The 15000-nt window shown below is 48.3% G+C and overlaps 2 protein-coding genes across 12 annotated transcripts in view; one reads left to right on the forward strand and one right to left on the reverse strand.

The window, feature by feature from the left end:
* Positions 1 to 767: 767 nt before the first annotated feature.
* On the forward strand, positions 768 to 2020 carry LOC118316909 (urotensin-2-like). Of its 2 annotated transcripts, none has more exons than XM_035645186.2 (4): positions 768 to 951; positions 1197 to 1319; positions 1479 to 1522; positions 1626 to 2020. In XM_035645186.2, exons 1-4 carry the CDS (start codon positions 804 to 806, stop codon positions 1737 to 1739), a joined length of 429 nt encoding a protein of 142 aa, XP_035501079.1. In that variant the 5' UTR covers positions 768 to 803; the 3' UTR covers positions 1740 to 2020. The 2 variants fall into 2 exon arrangements, with proteins under 2 accessions (XP_035501079.1, XP_035501080.1); XM_035645187.2 differs by having other exon boundaries at positions 1200 to 1319.
* A 3535-nt stretch (positions 2021 to 5555) lies between these two features.
* Positions 5556 to 15000, reverse strand: part of camta1a (calmodulin binding transcription activator 1a) — a 300158-nt gene continuing 290713 nt past the window's right edge. For 4 of the 10 annotated variants that reach the window (XM_035645368.2, XM_035645369.2, XM_035645363.2 and 1 more), the window contains 13 exons: positions 13750 to 13925; positions 13456 to 13652; positions 13262 to 13340; positions 12792 to 13140; positions 11991 to 12472; positions 11608 to 11786; positions 11113 to 11356; positions 10341 to 10412; positions 10190 to 10210; positions 9877 to 10076; positions 9243 to 9317; positions 8866 to 8896; positions 5556 to 7037 (listed from right to left, as the gene is read on the reverse strand). In XM_035645368.2, coding sequence (XP_035501261.2) covers positions 7005 to 7037; positions 8866 to 8896; positions 9243 to 9317; positions 9877 to 10076; positions 10190 to 10210; positions 10341 to 10412; positions 11113 to 11356; positions 11608 to 11786; positions 11991 to 12472; positions 12792 to 13140; positions 13262 to 13340; positions 13456 to 13652; positions 13750 to 13925 — 2138 coding nt within the window. In that variant the 3' untranslated portion in view covers positions 5556 to 7004. Of the gene's footprint in view, positions 7038 to 8842; positions 8897 to 9242; positions 9318 to 9876; positions 10077 to 10189; positions 10211 to 10340; positions 10413 to 11112; positions 11357 to 11607; positions 11787 to 11990; positions 12473 to 12791; positions 13141 to 13261; positions 13341 to 13455; positions 13653 to 13749; positions 13926 to 15000 lie in introns of all 10 variants that reach the window. The other 6 variants (XM_035645375.2, XM_035645365.2, XM_047330868.1 and 3 more) reach the window with 5 other exon arrangements.

The raw sequence follows: 15000 nt of genomic DNA on the forward strand, positions 1-15000 counted from the left end.
CATTATCCTACAAGAGACGGAACATTGACGCCACACTTTCTAATAAATATACAAATTGCGAAAATGTCTCCACCTGTTCCCCCCCGGTCTCTCGTGTGACTCTGTCCTCTGACGCTGGACGAACTCATAAAGATGAGTTTTATTGCGGTGAAGAAATTGGAAAGCACGAATACAACATCTCGTCAGAACAAGGCCTCTGAATAATGTGCATGAATCGACCGGATCCAGTGACCCGTTGCAAAATGGCCGCTGTCTTAAAATGTCACGTGGCTCGAAGAGCAACGAGGCCTTGACCCTTTTTTATTTTAGCATTTCCATAAAACCTCTGTGCGAGTTAATTGTGCAGTTTTATGAGTCGGGCTCGCTGCTTCGCACGCAGCTCCTCTGGCCGTGGACTTTGAGAGTTTAATGAAGTGGCAGCATGAAAACAACATTAGTCACTTGTTCGTCTGCAGTTTCTCCACCTGCTCCTCGGCGGGACGGTGCCGAGAGTGACGCCACAAACAGCTGCGTTGATCCCATTTACACAGTCAGTCCGTAAAAAACAGTCAATCAAAAGCTGAGGAGCTGGTAGAAACATGGCCGCGCCCTTGAAGCGCAGGCCACGGCACTCTGTCTTTTTATTGATCCTATAATTCACCTGCGACTGCCCCGTCGCTGATTCATGAGTGATGGGCAGGATGAGACTGTGGATACTGCTGATGGCTGTTGTGGCCAGCTAAGGTGTGTGTGTGTGTGTGTGTGTGTGTGTGTGTGTGTGTGTGTTAGGCTAGCGTATATAACCCAGTTGGAACCAACAGAGCATGTACCAGTCTCCTTCTTTCCGCCTCAGTAGAATCAGCAGTGTGACCATGAAGTCTCTCCTGGCCGGGTTCTTCCTGCTCGCGGCCTCTGGCTCGCTGCTGGCTCACCCCATCACAGAGTCCGCTGAGATGTCCTATCCTGGACCCGGTGAGTGGAAAGAAACCTCTCCGTCACAGCTGTTGTTCCCAGGTATCTACTACTGCAGCACCTTGATCAGACGTTTGCGTTGGAGAAACTTAATGTCACGTCCTGAGTCTCTCATTACTGAAGAGTCTCCGTTCGGACATTCAACAATGGTGTTTCTGTGCGTGTTTAATATTCAGTGTAATTAATTCAGTCACGACTTTAGATTGTACATTCTGATACCTGGGTGTGTTTCCGGTCGTCCTCAGCAGCAGTGGAGGACCGAGGGCTCGGCCCTCTGGACGATCTCTCCCTCTCGGAGCAGGACTTCCCTCCTCCGGACGCTGGTCTCAGATATTCCACTCTGATATCTGGGGAGATCGACAGAGACGGTGAGGAAACGTCCTCGCACATGCTCATCATGTCTTAATGTTCTCGTGTAGACGTTTACCCAGGAAGAATCTGCATCCACTGGGACGTGAGCTATAGCCGTAGTGTACTGGTCTCATCCATGTGTTCGTCTCCCCCTGACACGTGTCATGTTCCCTCAGGCGTCAGGACGACAGGCCTGTTCCCCCGCGGCATGAAACGAGAGGTGGGCTTTTCTACAGATACCGTCTTCCCCTGATACAACAATAATAACAACAATGAGCTTTTGCAAACGGTCGGTTACTAAACGTCTGGATCTTCTCTCTCAGGTCCTGCTGGAGAAACAAAGTCTCCTGAATCCTTTCAGCCGCGCGCTCGGCTTCAGGAAGCAGTTCAGGAAGAGAGCGGGGAACTCCGAGTGTTTCTGGAAGTATTGTGTCTGAGACTGACCAACAGGCCCTCAAACAATAAGCCCACATGTTGCACTCACACACGTACATGAGACCACATCCACATCATTCGCCTGTTTGTGCTCACATGCATGTACTGTACTCACAATTACATGAGCAGGTATGATTGTGAGATATTGCTTGAGGACTTTTATGTTGTGTGAAACTTATATTTGTGTGAGCGATGTGTGACCCCGTGTATTCTGAATGTGAGAGTCTGAGGTTGCGCAGCACTGTCGTACGCTGAACAGAAATAAACACCTATATTATAAGAATCTGCCACTTGTCTTTTTCTTGGTGAAGAAACAGAAATACGTTCCAAACGTTGGTTTCTCCAGTTTTCTTCATTTTTTCATTTTTTTATTATTTTACAGCAGAAAGAATATAAAGCATTCAGAAAACATCTTCCATATTTTAAGGGCAATTCAAAACGTTTTGCATGGCTTCAGCAGCTGAAATCTTTTTTTTTTTTTACATATCCATCGAGTCAGTGACGCTTGTACATGCACAATTACAAAAATAAAACTTACAAACAAGAGAAGGAAAAAGGAGGAAAAGCAAAACACATCCGGGGGAAAAAAACCAAGAGGGAGATGAAACTCGGAAAGGTCAGGGGGTCAGGGGGTCAGGGGTCAGGGGTCAGGGGGTCGAGAGCGGAGGAAAAACTGGGTCACGTAACAGGGAGAGACAGAGAGAAAGACAGTTATAGAGGAGAGGAAAATAGATCTAACACTAGTTCACATGCAAAGTGTCGAGGACCCAGAACTTTCTATCAAAGCAGGGTCTGTTTTTTTTTCTTCTCGGTTTTGGAATTGATGAAAAACGTGCAGTTCAGTAAAGGGTGCCATATAATTGCTGTCCATAAACTACTGAATGCTTTTGTCTTGCAATACTGGCATTTGCATAAGAGTAAGTCGACTACATGTGTCCAATCATTTTAAACGTCACTAGGTCTATAAGGTCTCCACAAAATAGTTTTTCTTTATTGCTTTTGTGTCCACGAGGGGAATAATCTGTTTGTAAGAGGGTGTTTCTGTCCCGTGGTCCTGGTGTGCCTACCTTCCTCTGGGGTGCGTGAGGGGGGAAAAGGAAGAGGAGGAAAGGCAGATTCCCAGGTCGGTTCACAGAGCATCTGGTGATAACTGGATACTTAATGGAGCCATCCCATTCATAAGTGGCAGTAAAACAAAGATTTGCAGGTGAACTTTTCATATTAATCATTAATTCATATATTCATTTACGCTAGAATCTTCAAATACACCGCTGCACTTTGTCACCTAGATGAACTGAAGGATTACTAGGATTTGACAGGATTCAATGAAAGAACGTCAAATCATTTCTCTTAATGAGCCATATATATATGGATATCTATCCATATATATATCTATATATATATGGATAGATATATAACAGGACTTTTTGTGCCCAGGGCTCCACTGGTGTGTCTGTAATATTCAATGGTGACAGATCTAAGTGGATTATATTTCATATTCTTCAGTATTGCAGTGGTGAACCCGTTTAGTCCCCCCCCCCCCTTTCTTTTCTCATTTTCCAATTTCAGCTTCCTGTGCTGTGAATCACGTGTCGCGCTCTGTTTCCTCCTCCCCATTTTGGCACCCTGAGTTAAAAATACGTGCGGGAGGTGAACCAGTCCCTCAGAGCCGGAGCACCGGCACCGACACCTTGACGTTTCTGCATGTGTGCATGTGTGGCGTCTTGTGCATGTGTGTGTATCGTGTGTCGCTTAGTTAATACATTATATATATAAATATATATATATATATGTATGTATGTATATATATATATACTTTCACAATGCTCTCCAACCTTGTCCATTTGTTCCTATTTGAAGTCGGGAACACACTGATCAAATCTAAATGAACCGAAAACTAAAAAGGAAAAAGTCTAAAAAGTTAAGAGCTTGCTCTAAAAAACCATCCCTTCCTCCTGCGTCGCCGTGACAACGTCAGCAGCTACCGAGCAGTGACCTCTGGCCTGTGCCCTCCAGTCACACCAGCGTTCATCTGTTTTACAGAACAGTAATTCTTCTTTTTAACAAAGTCTATCGGACTATCGAGTCTAGGAAAAGAAGCATGCTTTAGGTGCAGTTCCTGTCACCCTGTTAACTATTTGAACCCATGCAAGCGTAATAAATCCCTCTCCGTTTCTGCCCCGACATTTGCATCCGGAACCACAGACGTGAGCATGAACGCGAGGCAACAAACCCCCAGTAGTGGCATTTTCTAAAAAAGTGACTTTGAACAAAGCCGTCCCAGTACAACGGGAGAAGAGACGGAAAAAGAAGTGAAGCGAAGCATGTGGACAAGCTGCAGCGCTGCACGGGTCCTGGTGGGACAGTGACGTGACGGTGTGTGTGTGTGTGTGTGTGTGTGTTCATGTAGAAGATACAGCACTGGGTGTGTGTGTGACCATGTGGGTTCTCTCCGAGTACATCGGACGCATTCTGACATTGAGCTCGGTGTTATCAGGACATGAAGAGGCACTTTCTACATAAACACTCAGGAAATCAAGTCGACATATCATGAGTGGAAAAACAGTCAGTCAGGGAAAAACACAAAGATTTTCTTTCTTTTTCTTTTTTAGAAAGACCCAATAGTTGTCCAACAAACATGACGACACCTCAATAAAAGAAATAATAGGGTTTTCAGTGGCACTTGGCTGAATATTAATCACACGTCGTGACACTTTCTGGTGATTCTGGGAAATCTAATCTGGGACGTACAGGCCGACGGGCACCTGCAGACCAGCAGCTCGTGTGCAACTTCTCTCTCTCTGCTGCACGCGGGACACATCGCACGTCCCACGACTATTGACCGATAAACGGCACCACGCTGTTTTAGCACCTGCATGTGACGGATCAATTTTAGCAAAAGTGTTTTCAGCTGCTCGACAAAGAAAAACCGGTCGTGTACAGAAACGCTACACATTTCTTTTGTTCTGTGTGAACACTCAGACAGTGAAAAACCTGCCGACCGGTTCACGACTTACAGGAAACTGACAAATCAACTGCTCGTTGCAACATTGATAAAGAAAAGAGGTGAATTAGTAACAAACGAGGATTTTTGCTTTACAGGCTGCCTTTTACAATCTTTGAGATCAGACGAGACACCTCCGAATCAAATCACATTCCATCGCAATGACAAGGAGAAATAAAAATCTCAAAAGAAGAAGATGATAATAATAATAATCTATGGTATATTCTGTGATGGATAATGCTTCAGTTGTCGGTGGGGCTTCTCTGCTTCCTGCTCCACAAACGGACTCATCCATCCATCGATCCTCTGCCAGTTGTGATCCTATGGTCTTTAGTGCTGTAGTGTGTATTTCACTGTATGATTATCTGTTCTGCAAAAAAATTTCTCTTCTTAAGCTCTGTAGCATTCACGTACCTCGGCACCATTGGCAAAAATGTTCTTGGCAGCCCCAAACAAAAGGAAAAGAAATGAAGCCGTAAACATAACCATACGTAGAAGATCATTGTGCCGACTCCTCCTAACTCTAAATATGTTTGTTTTTTAAACCTTTTTTTTTATCATATTGCATTAATATCATGCTTTAGCAAAATGTTCTTCTCAAGAACGATCAAAATAAAATAAAATACTCTAATAGTGAAGTAGTTTTAACTTTACAGAGCGAAGCCACTACTGCTTTTCTCCTTGTTGTTTTTTCTTCCCTTTTGACTCTGTTCATACTTTTCATGCACATAGCTCATTTTGATCCCAGGTATTTACACTATGTACAAACAATACAACCATACTTCTTAGGCATTCAAACAAAACTATACAAATATTCTGTTTTTGTCTCGTACCTGTTTTTGACCCATTTTTAATGAATAAAATAATATATCTCTAAAATACAATCCCTTTTGGGTAAATGTTTTTTTTTTCCTACGTACTTTCAGCCTTTCTTTATATGTACAGAAATCGCTCAATTGTCAAAAATATGGATTTGTCAAACCCCTATTTTGGGACAAGCTCAGGGACCCCCTCAAGAATCTCTAAGACGTCAAGGCAATGTATGTGATCTTCCCCTCAAAAGCCTTCGCAGGCTCCGAAGTTCGTTTAAAAAGAACAGTAATAACCTGCATGACCATAAACCGTTACAACACAAAATAGGCAAAGTTCTTCTTCTCATCGTTGGGTTTCAGAGGAGCAATCTGCTGAGCAAAAAATGGACAATACAGGGAAAAGCTTGGTAACTGAGATGGTGGAACTCACGAGGAGAAGATGGGACGTGTGCACCGCTCGGGTGGAAGCGGAGAGAACTAAAATCATAGGACAGGCTGAAAGACTCGACCGTAAGCGCACAAGCAAAGACTTTGTCCTCGCCAAGAATTCATTCATGCATTTTTTTCTTTCTTGGAAGGATTCAACAACATAGAGTCTGAAGATACAGATCATCAATACATTAGACATGATGGAAGAAATACAGTGGACAGCATGGAACAAATTCAAGTAATAAAGTGACAATTTATACCATAAAGCATAGTTGTTGGTTTTTTTCTTTAAAGAAAAGGCAAAATAAAATATTTCATTCCCCATCCGCATGTGCGCGGTTGAACCCCCCGACTACATTCATGTGTAGCTCCGCCCATGTGGGCAGACGGGTGGGGGCAGAGGAACCGATGAATATGATATCATCTACAGCGGTGGTCAGAAGTGGGCGCGTGGGGATACCAATACATCTGGTAAAAAAAAATGAATTGATTGGTCACTTAAAAAATTATGAAAGACAATTGGAGCCCAGAGTGTTTCTGCGCGGCGTCGCCCGTCCTCTGAGATCTTCTGCAGCAGCCGGGGTTCACGTGTGGGACGACGCCTCCTCACACACGCGTCCCGTGTTCGCTTCCTCCATCGTCCAAAACATCTTCATTATCCCAAAACAGACAAAGCAATCCACGAAAAAAGTGCAAAAAATGTCATGAAGCAAATGTTCTGCACCCCCCTGCCCCCCGTCCCCCCACACCCCCACACCCCCGACCCTTGAAGTTTATAATCCCGTAGAAGTCGTCACTCTCTGAGCAAAATCAAGTCAGTGGAAAGAAAAGATACGTGAACGACGACAGACGTTGGACCAGGAGTCGTCATCATCGCAGTGTCTGCACTCATGTGTTTTTTCTGTTTTTTCTTCCATTTCATCTCGTAAAATGTCTCGGGTACAAACGAAAAGAGAGAAGAGGAGGAGGAGGAGGAGTCAGGAGGGGGATGTCACATCGCGAGGGGGCTCGTCTGAGGGGTCTCATGTTCCCTGGCCCTTTTCAATTCTCTCACCCTGGAACAGACAGAGGAGACGGGTGTCGGTGAAAACAGCAGCCATGACGCGCACACACACACACACACACACACACACACACACACACACACACACACACACACACACACACAAGTCAATAACCAGCATCAGGAGCTGCGGCGGCTCTGTGAAAGGAAACGTTGGTCAGGATTGAACACAAATATTATTATTATTATTACTATTATTGCACAAATACAGGATCATTACTATATGAAATCATTACATTTAGGATAAAATGAAATAAGTATAAGAAATGTTTTCAGGAAAAGTGCTTAATTTGGTAACGATGTTATAGTTACTGTAGTTACAGTTATTCTAAACGGATATTACTCATTTCAATGTGAAAAAATGCTGCATGTGACACTGATATGAAATATAAGTGATATATATGATATATATATATAACTATTTATATAATAATCTCTGATTATGACAGATGAAGATTATAATAAATCGTCCGACTGTTTTAAATCTAGTTAGTCGCTGATAAGAAAGAATGAATCATGAAGCCAATTCCTCAAATAAAATATAAAAGAGCGAAGAAATCTTTCCAATTTCCAGGATTTTTTTTTTTTTCATAAACGTGTCGTCCGGCTAATTCACGGCACCAGAAGTCAAGTCTTTACCCTGACACATGATTTCTAACTCATTAACACACATCATGTTATGGATTATAGTCGTTCTCTTAGCACGAGGTAAATACTGCAACGTTAATGCACTGAAGAGAGGCAGTGTGTGCGTGTGTGTGTGTGTGTGTGCGTGTGTGTGTGTGTGTGTGTGTGTGCGTGTGTGTGTGTGTGTGTGTGTGTTTGTGTGTGTGCGTGTGTGTGTGTGTGTGTGTGTTTGTGTGTGCGTGTGTGTGTGTGAGTGTGCGTGTTAGTGTGTGTGTGCGTGTGTGTGTGCGTGTGTGCGTGTGTGTGTGTGCGTGCGTGTGTGTGTGCGCTGCATCCTCTCATGCAGAACTGCTGCTCTCCCTGGAGGAAGGAATCCATTAAAGCTTGGTGCCGTCGTTGTTAGTTTCCCTGTGACCTATATGTTTCCTCTCAGCCTCCTGACCTCTGGTATCACCTCACTATCAGACTGTGTCAGAGTCGGTACCTCGACCTCGTCACCCGCTGCACAGACACGTGACCTTGACTCAGGACAGCAGAGTCAGAACGTACTCAAACGCTCAAACTTCTTTACGTGGAGTTGGTGCAGTTTCTTATTGCGCTTTGTCTTTATTGTGTTTTGTTTTGACGAACCATGAGTCATATTCCATTGGACAGTTTCACACAGATGAGAGACAAGAGGGGCTACGCCCCCCTCAGTCAGACACACAGCGGCCCACAGCATGCCTGAAGAGGGAGGTCACCACTTGACATGCAGCAGAATAAAACACGGTCCCGTTCGCTCACACCGGCTGTCGGCATAACCACACCAAACCAAGAGTACAGAAGAAAAAGAAAGCAAACATGAACAGAATATTCATTTCCAAGGAGAAAAAGAAAAGAGAAAAAGAGAGAAAATGCCTGTTAAGTGTTGCAGTGACATCGTCATTCATAAGCATTTGTGTTAGTTTTTTTGAGAGAAAGTTTCTGAGCTTCTCAGTCCACCTGTGGCTCCGGTCGGCAGCCCTCATGCAAGCAGGCATCAAGCAACAGTGATGGAGAAGGAGGCAGGAGGCAGGAGGGGTGGGAGAGACAGAGAGAGAGGCTGAGGGAAGGAAGGGAGGAGAGAGCTCAGGAGGAAATAAGTGTTTATTAAAGACACAGAGGGAGGGGGGGAGGGAGGGAGGCACGAGGTGAGTCGCTGAGGCTGCACTCACCCGCTTGAACAGTCTATGGTCCATCAAGGGGCTTGGCATAAACAGCAAAACAATACCAGACAGCTATTAGCACACAGAAGGCACTGTGAGGGAGGGGGCGAGGACAGGTGAGGGGGAGGGGGGAGGGGGGAGGGGGCGGAGCTGAGGTGTTTCTCACCACCGCCCAGTTCGTCCAACACAAGTCAGTCAAACACATGAAGTCGAGTGAGGAGAATAACTGGACAAGATTATGAAATTAGTGATTAACTCAGTGGGATGTTATTGATTCAAACCACGAACCGACCACTGTCTAGGTAACATTTACAGTGTGTGTGTGTGTGTGTGTGTGTGTGTGAGTGTGTGTGTGTGTGTGTGTGTGTGTGTGTGTCGGGGTCTACCTGTGGCGGCAGCGACGGAGGAACCTCATGATCTTCCTGGCAGCCTGGTCCTGCCTCTTCGTGAGCAGACTCCCTCTGTAGAACACACAGTGTCACACATTCAGTCAGAATTCATCTTTAATTCTGCTGCAGAAACAGAACGTATAATCATTTTAATAATCATCCTCACGGAGCACTCACACGTGCGTACAGGAGGCTCATTCACTGAGACTGAGGGTTAACGTCACGCGCTGCCAAACTGCATTGTGGGTCTGTTGCTCGCGCCGCATACGGTGGACTTAAAGGGGCAGTCAGCGATTTTTTAATCCAATACACTTTTTGTAAACCTCAGCGAATATTTCCCCGCGGTCCACTCAGGGGTCTTGGCCTCGTGGTCTCACGTTTCCCGTAAAATCATCAACAACAAACAATATTTCTCGAAAATCACTTACTGCCCCTATTTAGTGGTTAGCCGATGAAATCACGTCGATGCAGATACAGGTCCTGCCTGACATCACCTGTCAAAATGAACCATGTTCAGTCGGTGACCCTCCTCATGTACGTGTGAGTGCTCAGCCGGGGTTCCCTCCACTTCAACCTTCAACAGGTCCATGTATGTCCCAGTATGACTCAGGCACATGGGCCGAGTATCTACCTGAGTTTGTGCTGCACCAGGGCAGCGGCCGCCCCGCGCCGGTGGGGCTTCAGCCGTCCGAACTCCTTGTAGCTGCGGTAGTATTGCTGAATGAGCACGGCCGCCCTCCGGCTCTGCTGGAACTTCTTCTGCTCATGGTAGCTGCGAAATTTACTCTGGATAAGGATGGCGGCCTGCGTCATCTTCTTATAAAGTGCGTACTGTTGACGAGAAACGAAACAAAAAGCCAACGTGACGCGAGTGTGTGAACGACGTGCAGCGGTGACATGGGCGACGACGGGACCTTCAGCTGCTGGTAGTGAAAATGTTTTACCTTCAAGGCTATCCATGTTAGCTTGCAAACAGAAAGAGAGAAAGATTGTGAATGATGCACTGACGTGCTCTAACATTCAGGATAAAAAGTGGAACATTTAGTTGATTATTGAGTTGGTTCGTTCACATGAGGACGACTCCAAAGCTCCTACCTGTTTGTATTTCTTGTAACAACGTTGAATAACGGCGGCAGCCACTTCCTGTTGCTCTCGGAGCGGCCGGCCCTGTCGGAGAGTAGAGTGCAACAGGTCAGAGGTCACCGTAGGACAAAAAGGAAAATGAGTCGCGTCTGTCAAGTGTCTCGCTGACGTCTCCTGGTGGCTGGCAAAAGAATGACACCCTGGGATGAGCCCACGGCCGGTGGACTGGCCCCCACCTGAGCAGTGGGGGGAGGAGGAGGAGGAGCGTCTACCTCAGTATCAGCTGCCACAACAGACGACTGTAAACAACAGCAAAAAGTTTGTCATATGAAAACTCATGGAGCGGGGGGGGGGGGACGGGGGGGGGGACGGGGGGGGTCGGTGTGTGGAGAGCTAGACAGAAAACAGGCAGCAGCAGGCCGAGACAGAGAGAAGAGAGAGAACATAAACTTAATTGAGTCTAACTGGAGCAGGGAAACGGGGGCAATGCATCGTTCCTCTAAGCAAGGCCATGCTCTGCTCAAGACACCTCCCATGCTGAGACCACAGGGACAGATCGGTCGGATGAACCGAGACACGGAACGACACAGAAATACAGAAGCAGAAAAATGTGTGATTAGAAAACTCCAGATGTTATAAAAACCAGGATCACAACCAGGATGCTTCCAGCTACGATCAGAGGCTCAGGACCTTTCAACCCCCCCCCCCCCCCGTCCCCCCCGTCCCGACCGTCCCGGCCTCTGTGGGCGGCAGTACACTCAGCATACGGCACCCGGGCCTGTACCTTGTACTTGCGGAAGGCAGTTTGGACGAGGCGGGCGGCCTCGTACAGCTCTCTCTGCTCGGGGTCTGACAGAGTCAGCTGGGCCAGGTCTCGCTCCACTTTGCTGTTGGAGGCGCCGATGAACTCGCTCCAGTCGGCCGGGGACGGCAGCGCGGACCTGTCCAGGGGCGCCTCCCTCAGCGGAGACCCGCCAGGACTGAGGCTGGGGTTGGACGACGGGGTGAGGGGCTCGTTGTAGAGAGATCTGAGGAGACAGACGAGGACAGAAAGGTTCACTTCTACTGCAGCAGCTGTTCACACTTTCTTTTCTACTCCCCACACATTTCACTACAAAGTATTAACCTTCTGGGACAAAGAACCGCGGTGGAACAAAGCATGAAGATGAAAACCTCTGCAGCGAGGGGGGAACCTTACTGTACACACACACACACACACACACACACATGCTGACAGAGCAATATGCATATGTGCTGTTCCCTTTCCCCGGCTCCTCACCGCAAGTGTATGATGCTCGGCAGCTGTTCCACATCTCCCAGGTAGTTGGCCAGCCAGTTCATGGTGTTGCTGACCCCCGACGTGTCCAAGGGCACCGAGTCCGCAGGCGTGAAGTTCTCCCTCTTGATCCTCTCTGGCGTCGCCTCGATGATGTGCTCAGCCAGCGTCATCATGTTCACCTGTCGGGACAAACACAGACGACTGAGACTAAGTGGTCTCACTGAAGAACTGTATATATGCTTCTATATATATATGTATATATATATACATATATATATACATCAACAGCAAAATGCTTTTGGCCCAAACTAATTCTCTGGCGGTGCGGGTGCCAGGCTCTGCACGTTCATCTGAGGAAGAGCGCTGGTGTTGCTGTAGTTCACCTGCAGGTCGTCCATCTGAGTGAGACAGTCCTGGTTCTCCAGATCCTCCCGATACGACAGCAGCTCTGCGTCCGCCATCTCTCTGTCGGCCATCACGAGCATGCCGAGCTGTTCCCGCTGACGCAACCGGTTGACCAGTTTCTCCTTCCCCAAGCCGCTGCCTCCGCCGACCCCGGGCGCCTTCCTTCCCAGGCCGCCGCCGCCGCTGGCGAATCCCCCCTCCCTCGAGGTCCACCTGACTGTCCCCGCGCAGCCGGCCGTGGACAGGCCCTTGTCCGAGCTCAGGCCCTCCGACGACAGGCTCTTGGGGCTGGGTCTGTGGAGCTGCTGCTGCTCCAGGCTCAGGGGGACGGACACGGCCTTGTCGGGCCTCGTCTGAGAGAGTTCTGGGTGGTTGGGTTTATGTTTTTTAGCCAGTGGGAGGTCTCTTTGGCCCTCGCCGCTGTAGTAGTTGGACGGCTCGGACCTGGGTCTTCTCAGGTCTGCAATAAACAAACATGTAACTGTTAGCTGCTTAATACACTGACAGAAGATACGGGACCTTCTTCTAATTAGTGACTTTTCTTATTAATGTTAATATGCTCTCAGACATTTTGTGAGAATACAGCAGGAAGATCTCAGGAAGATTCCCAGCGAGCGAGTGGACGTGTTATCGTCACGTCCTGACTCCTGCTGATCTACACGGACGCCACCGAACGTTCCCGAGGTTTTCCTGCTGCCGTGAAAAGCGTCTGACTCAGACAATCTGAGTCCTCGGACATTTTCCGTAGATCGTGTCTGAAAACAGCTTCATCCACGGACCTGGATTGAGGCCGGCAGTGCCTGACGCGGCCGTGCTGGTCGCAGCGCCGCCCTTCTTGCTGCCGGGTGCGACGACACCGTCGTTTGCCCAGCTGACCATCCAGCTGTCAGCGGTGGGGGCCTCGGGGCCCGGGGAGAAAGACATGCGACTCGTGGGCGGAAGAGGTGCCGGCGTCTGCTGCTCTTCCCTCTGCAGCTGCTCCAGACATTCAGCCAGTTTGGTGTGGCCGCGCGAGCGGGCGATGGACAGCGGCAGGCGGCCGAGAGAGTCGGGGATGGCGAGGGCACGGCGGTCCCACTTGTACAAGACCACCGCCGCCTCCAGGTGACCCAGGGCACACGCCCACATCTGGAGGGAAGACGGACGGATTCGTAAAGGTGGATTTACATCATCAATCTCTACTAACTGCAGCGTTCTCTCACATCAAAACAACAAACTAGGGTTTCTTCATCAAGTGATGCTCACTTACCAGCGGCGTGCAGGAGAAGTGATCCACGTTCAGCGGGTCCACTTCCAACTCTAAATCAATACTGTCCGCATGTTTAGTGCTGGTAGGAAGAGAGAGAGAGAGAAAACGATCAGCGACCCGCTGCCACTTGCGCACACACAGATTACAAACCAAAGCTCCGTTACACGGAATCTCCCCGAGTAGTTTGTTCTCACCGCCACTTGATGAGCGTCTGGATGAGGGTGGCGTAGCCCTGGCCCGCCGCCAGGTGAAGCAGCGTCATGCCTCGGAAGGTCTTGGAGTGGATTAGGTGTTTGGACTTGGCCCAGCAGGCTCTGCTCATCATCTTCTCACAGACCACGACGACGCGGCTCTCGAAGGAGCTGCCCGCCTGCATCTGGCCGGACACACACTTCACACACACCGAGGAGCAAAGTGGTAACTAACGACAACAACATCGTTTCTCAATCACACTCCACAATGATTTGTCTTGAGATGTGGATTGTTACCTGTGACTGGCTGTTGGTGCCTCCCCCTCCTCCTCCTCCCCCTCCCCCGGCCCCCCCTGTCCCTCCCCCAGCTCCGCCACTCCCTGCGCCGCCCGGCTGCTGGTGGCTGGCCATCTCCGCCATCCTCCTCTCCATCTGCTCCAAGCGCTCCAGGATAGACATTCTGAACTGGTTATCTGGGCGAACATGGGGGACACAGAAGAAGAAGAAGAAGAAGACGTCAGCACGCACAGTTGCGTTCAGATGTTTGTCTTTGCCGACGAGACGGGCGATCACGTCGTCGTACGCACCACAAAGTGCTCAGAGCAGCGTGAGGACTGTCGCAGGGAAAATCACCAGGGAATCAACATTTACACAAATGTATTAAACCACTTTCTTGAGATACTGCAACACCCATTTCCTACTTTTAGCTGTAACACATGATCATCGCTCTTCATCTCTCAACAACAGCATCAGTCATCACCTTCATCAAAACAATTGTCTTTACTAAGAATAACCTTTATGGCCCATCCATCATCTGCTAATGTCTCCCATCTCTGAGCTCACACACACGCTAGTACAGGCTGACTGACTGGCCAATGAGACGGGGGCATATAAGCTAAATGTGTCCAACTGTTCACGCAGGGCTTCACACACGCACACACACACACACACACACACACACACACACACTGGGGGGTGAGCAGCTGATGGACCTTCTCCAGCTGATTAATTGACGCCTGTTATGGCCGTCGAGTCCCAGCTCCCCCCCTGGTCCCATGAGCTCCGAGCTCCATCACAACGTGCACCGGTCCAGAGGCCATGTCGGAAATATATAAGTGCACAAAGGGCAGAGAATTAAAAGTAGACGGTAAAACTACCACGCAGGGTTTTGATACTTTTGCACAAAAATCAAAAAAAGGCCAAGCACTTGTGCACACATGTATACTTTATACTGCAATATGGCAAGATTATAAAGATCCACTGAGATGTTTAGGACACCAATCCCCCCTCCTCACACACACACACACACACACACGGACAGCGGAGTGGGATGGGCACACAGAGACCACTGCAGCAGGAGTATAGAAGACTGCATTAGCATTCCCCATTTAGCCACTATGAGGCCGTTTCTGTGGCAACCTGCTGCCGAGCGGTAACTAGGCGACAGGAACATGGCTGTGTGTGTGTACGGTCTGCCAGCGTGCTATTGGCTTATTGATGAAGGGGAGGAGAAGATAGAAAAATGGTGAGCGAGAGGCAAACAATGAA

Source organism: Scophthalmus maximus, chromosome 3 (assembly GCF_022379125.1).
Source record: "Scophthalmus maximus strain ysfricsl-2021 chromosome 3, ASM2237912v1, whole genome shotgun sequence".
NCBI lineage: Eukaryota > Metazoa > Chordata > Actinopteri > Pleuronectiformes > Scophthalmidae > Scophthalmus > Scophthalmus maximus.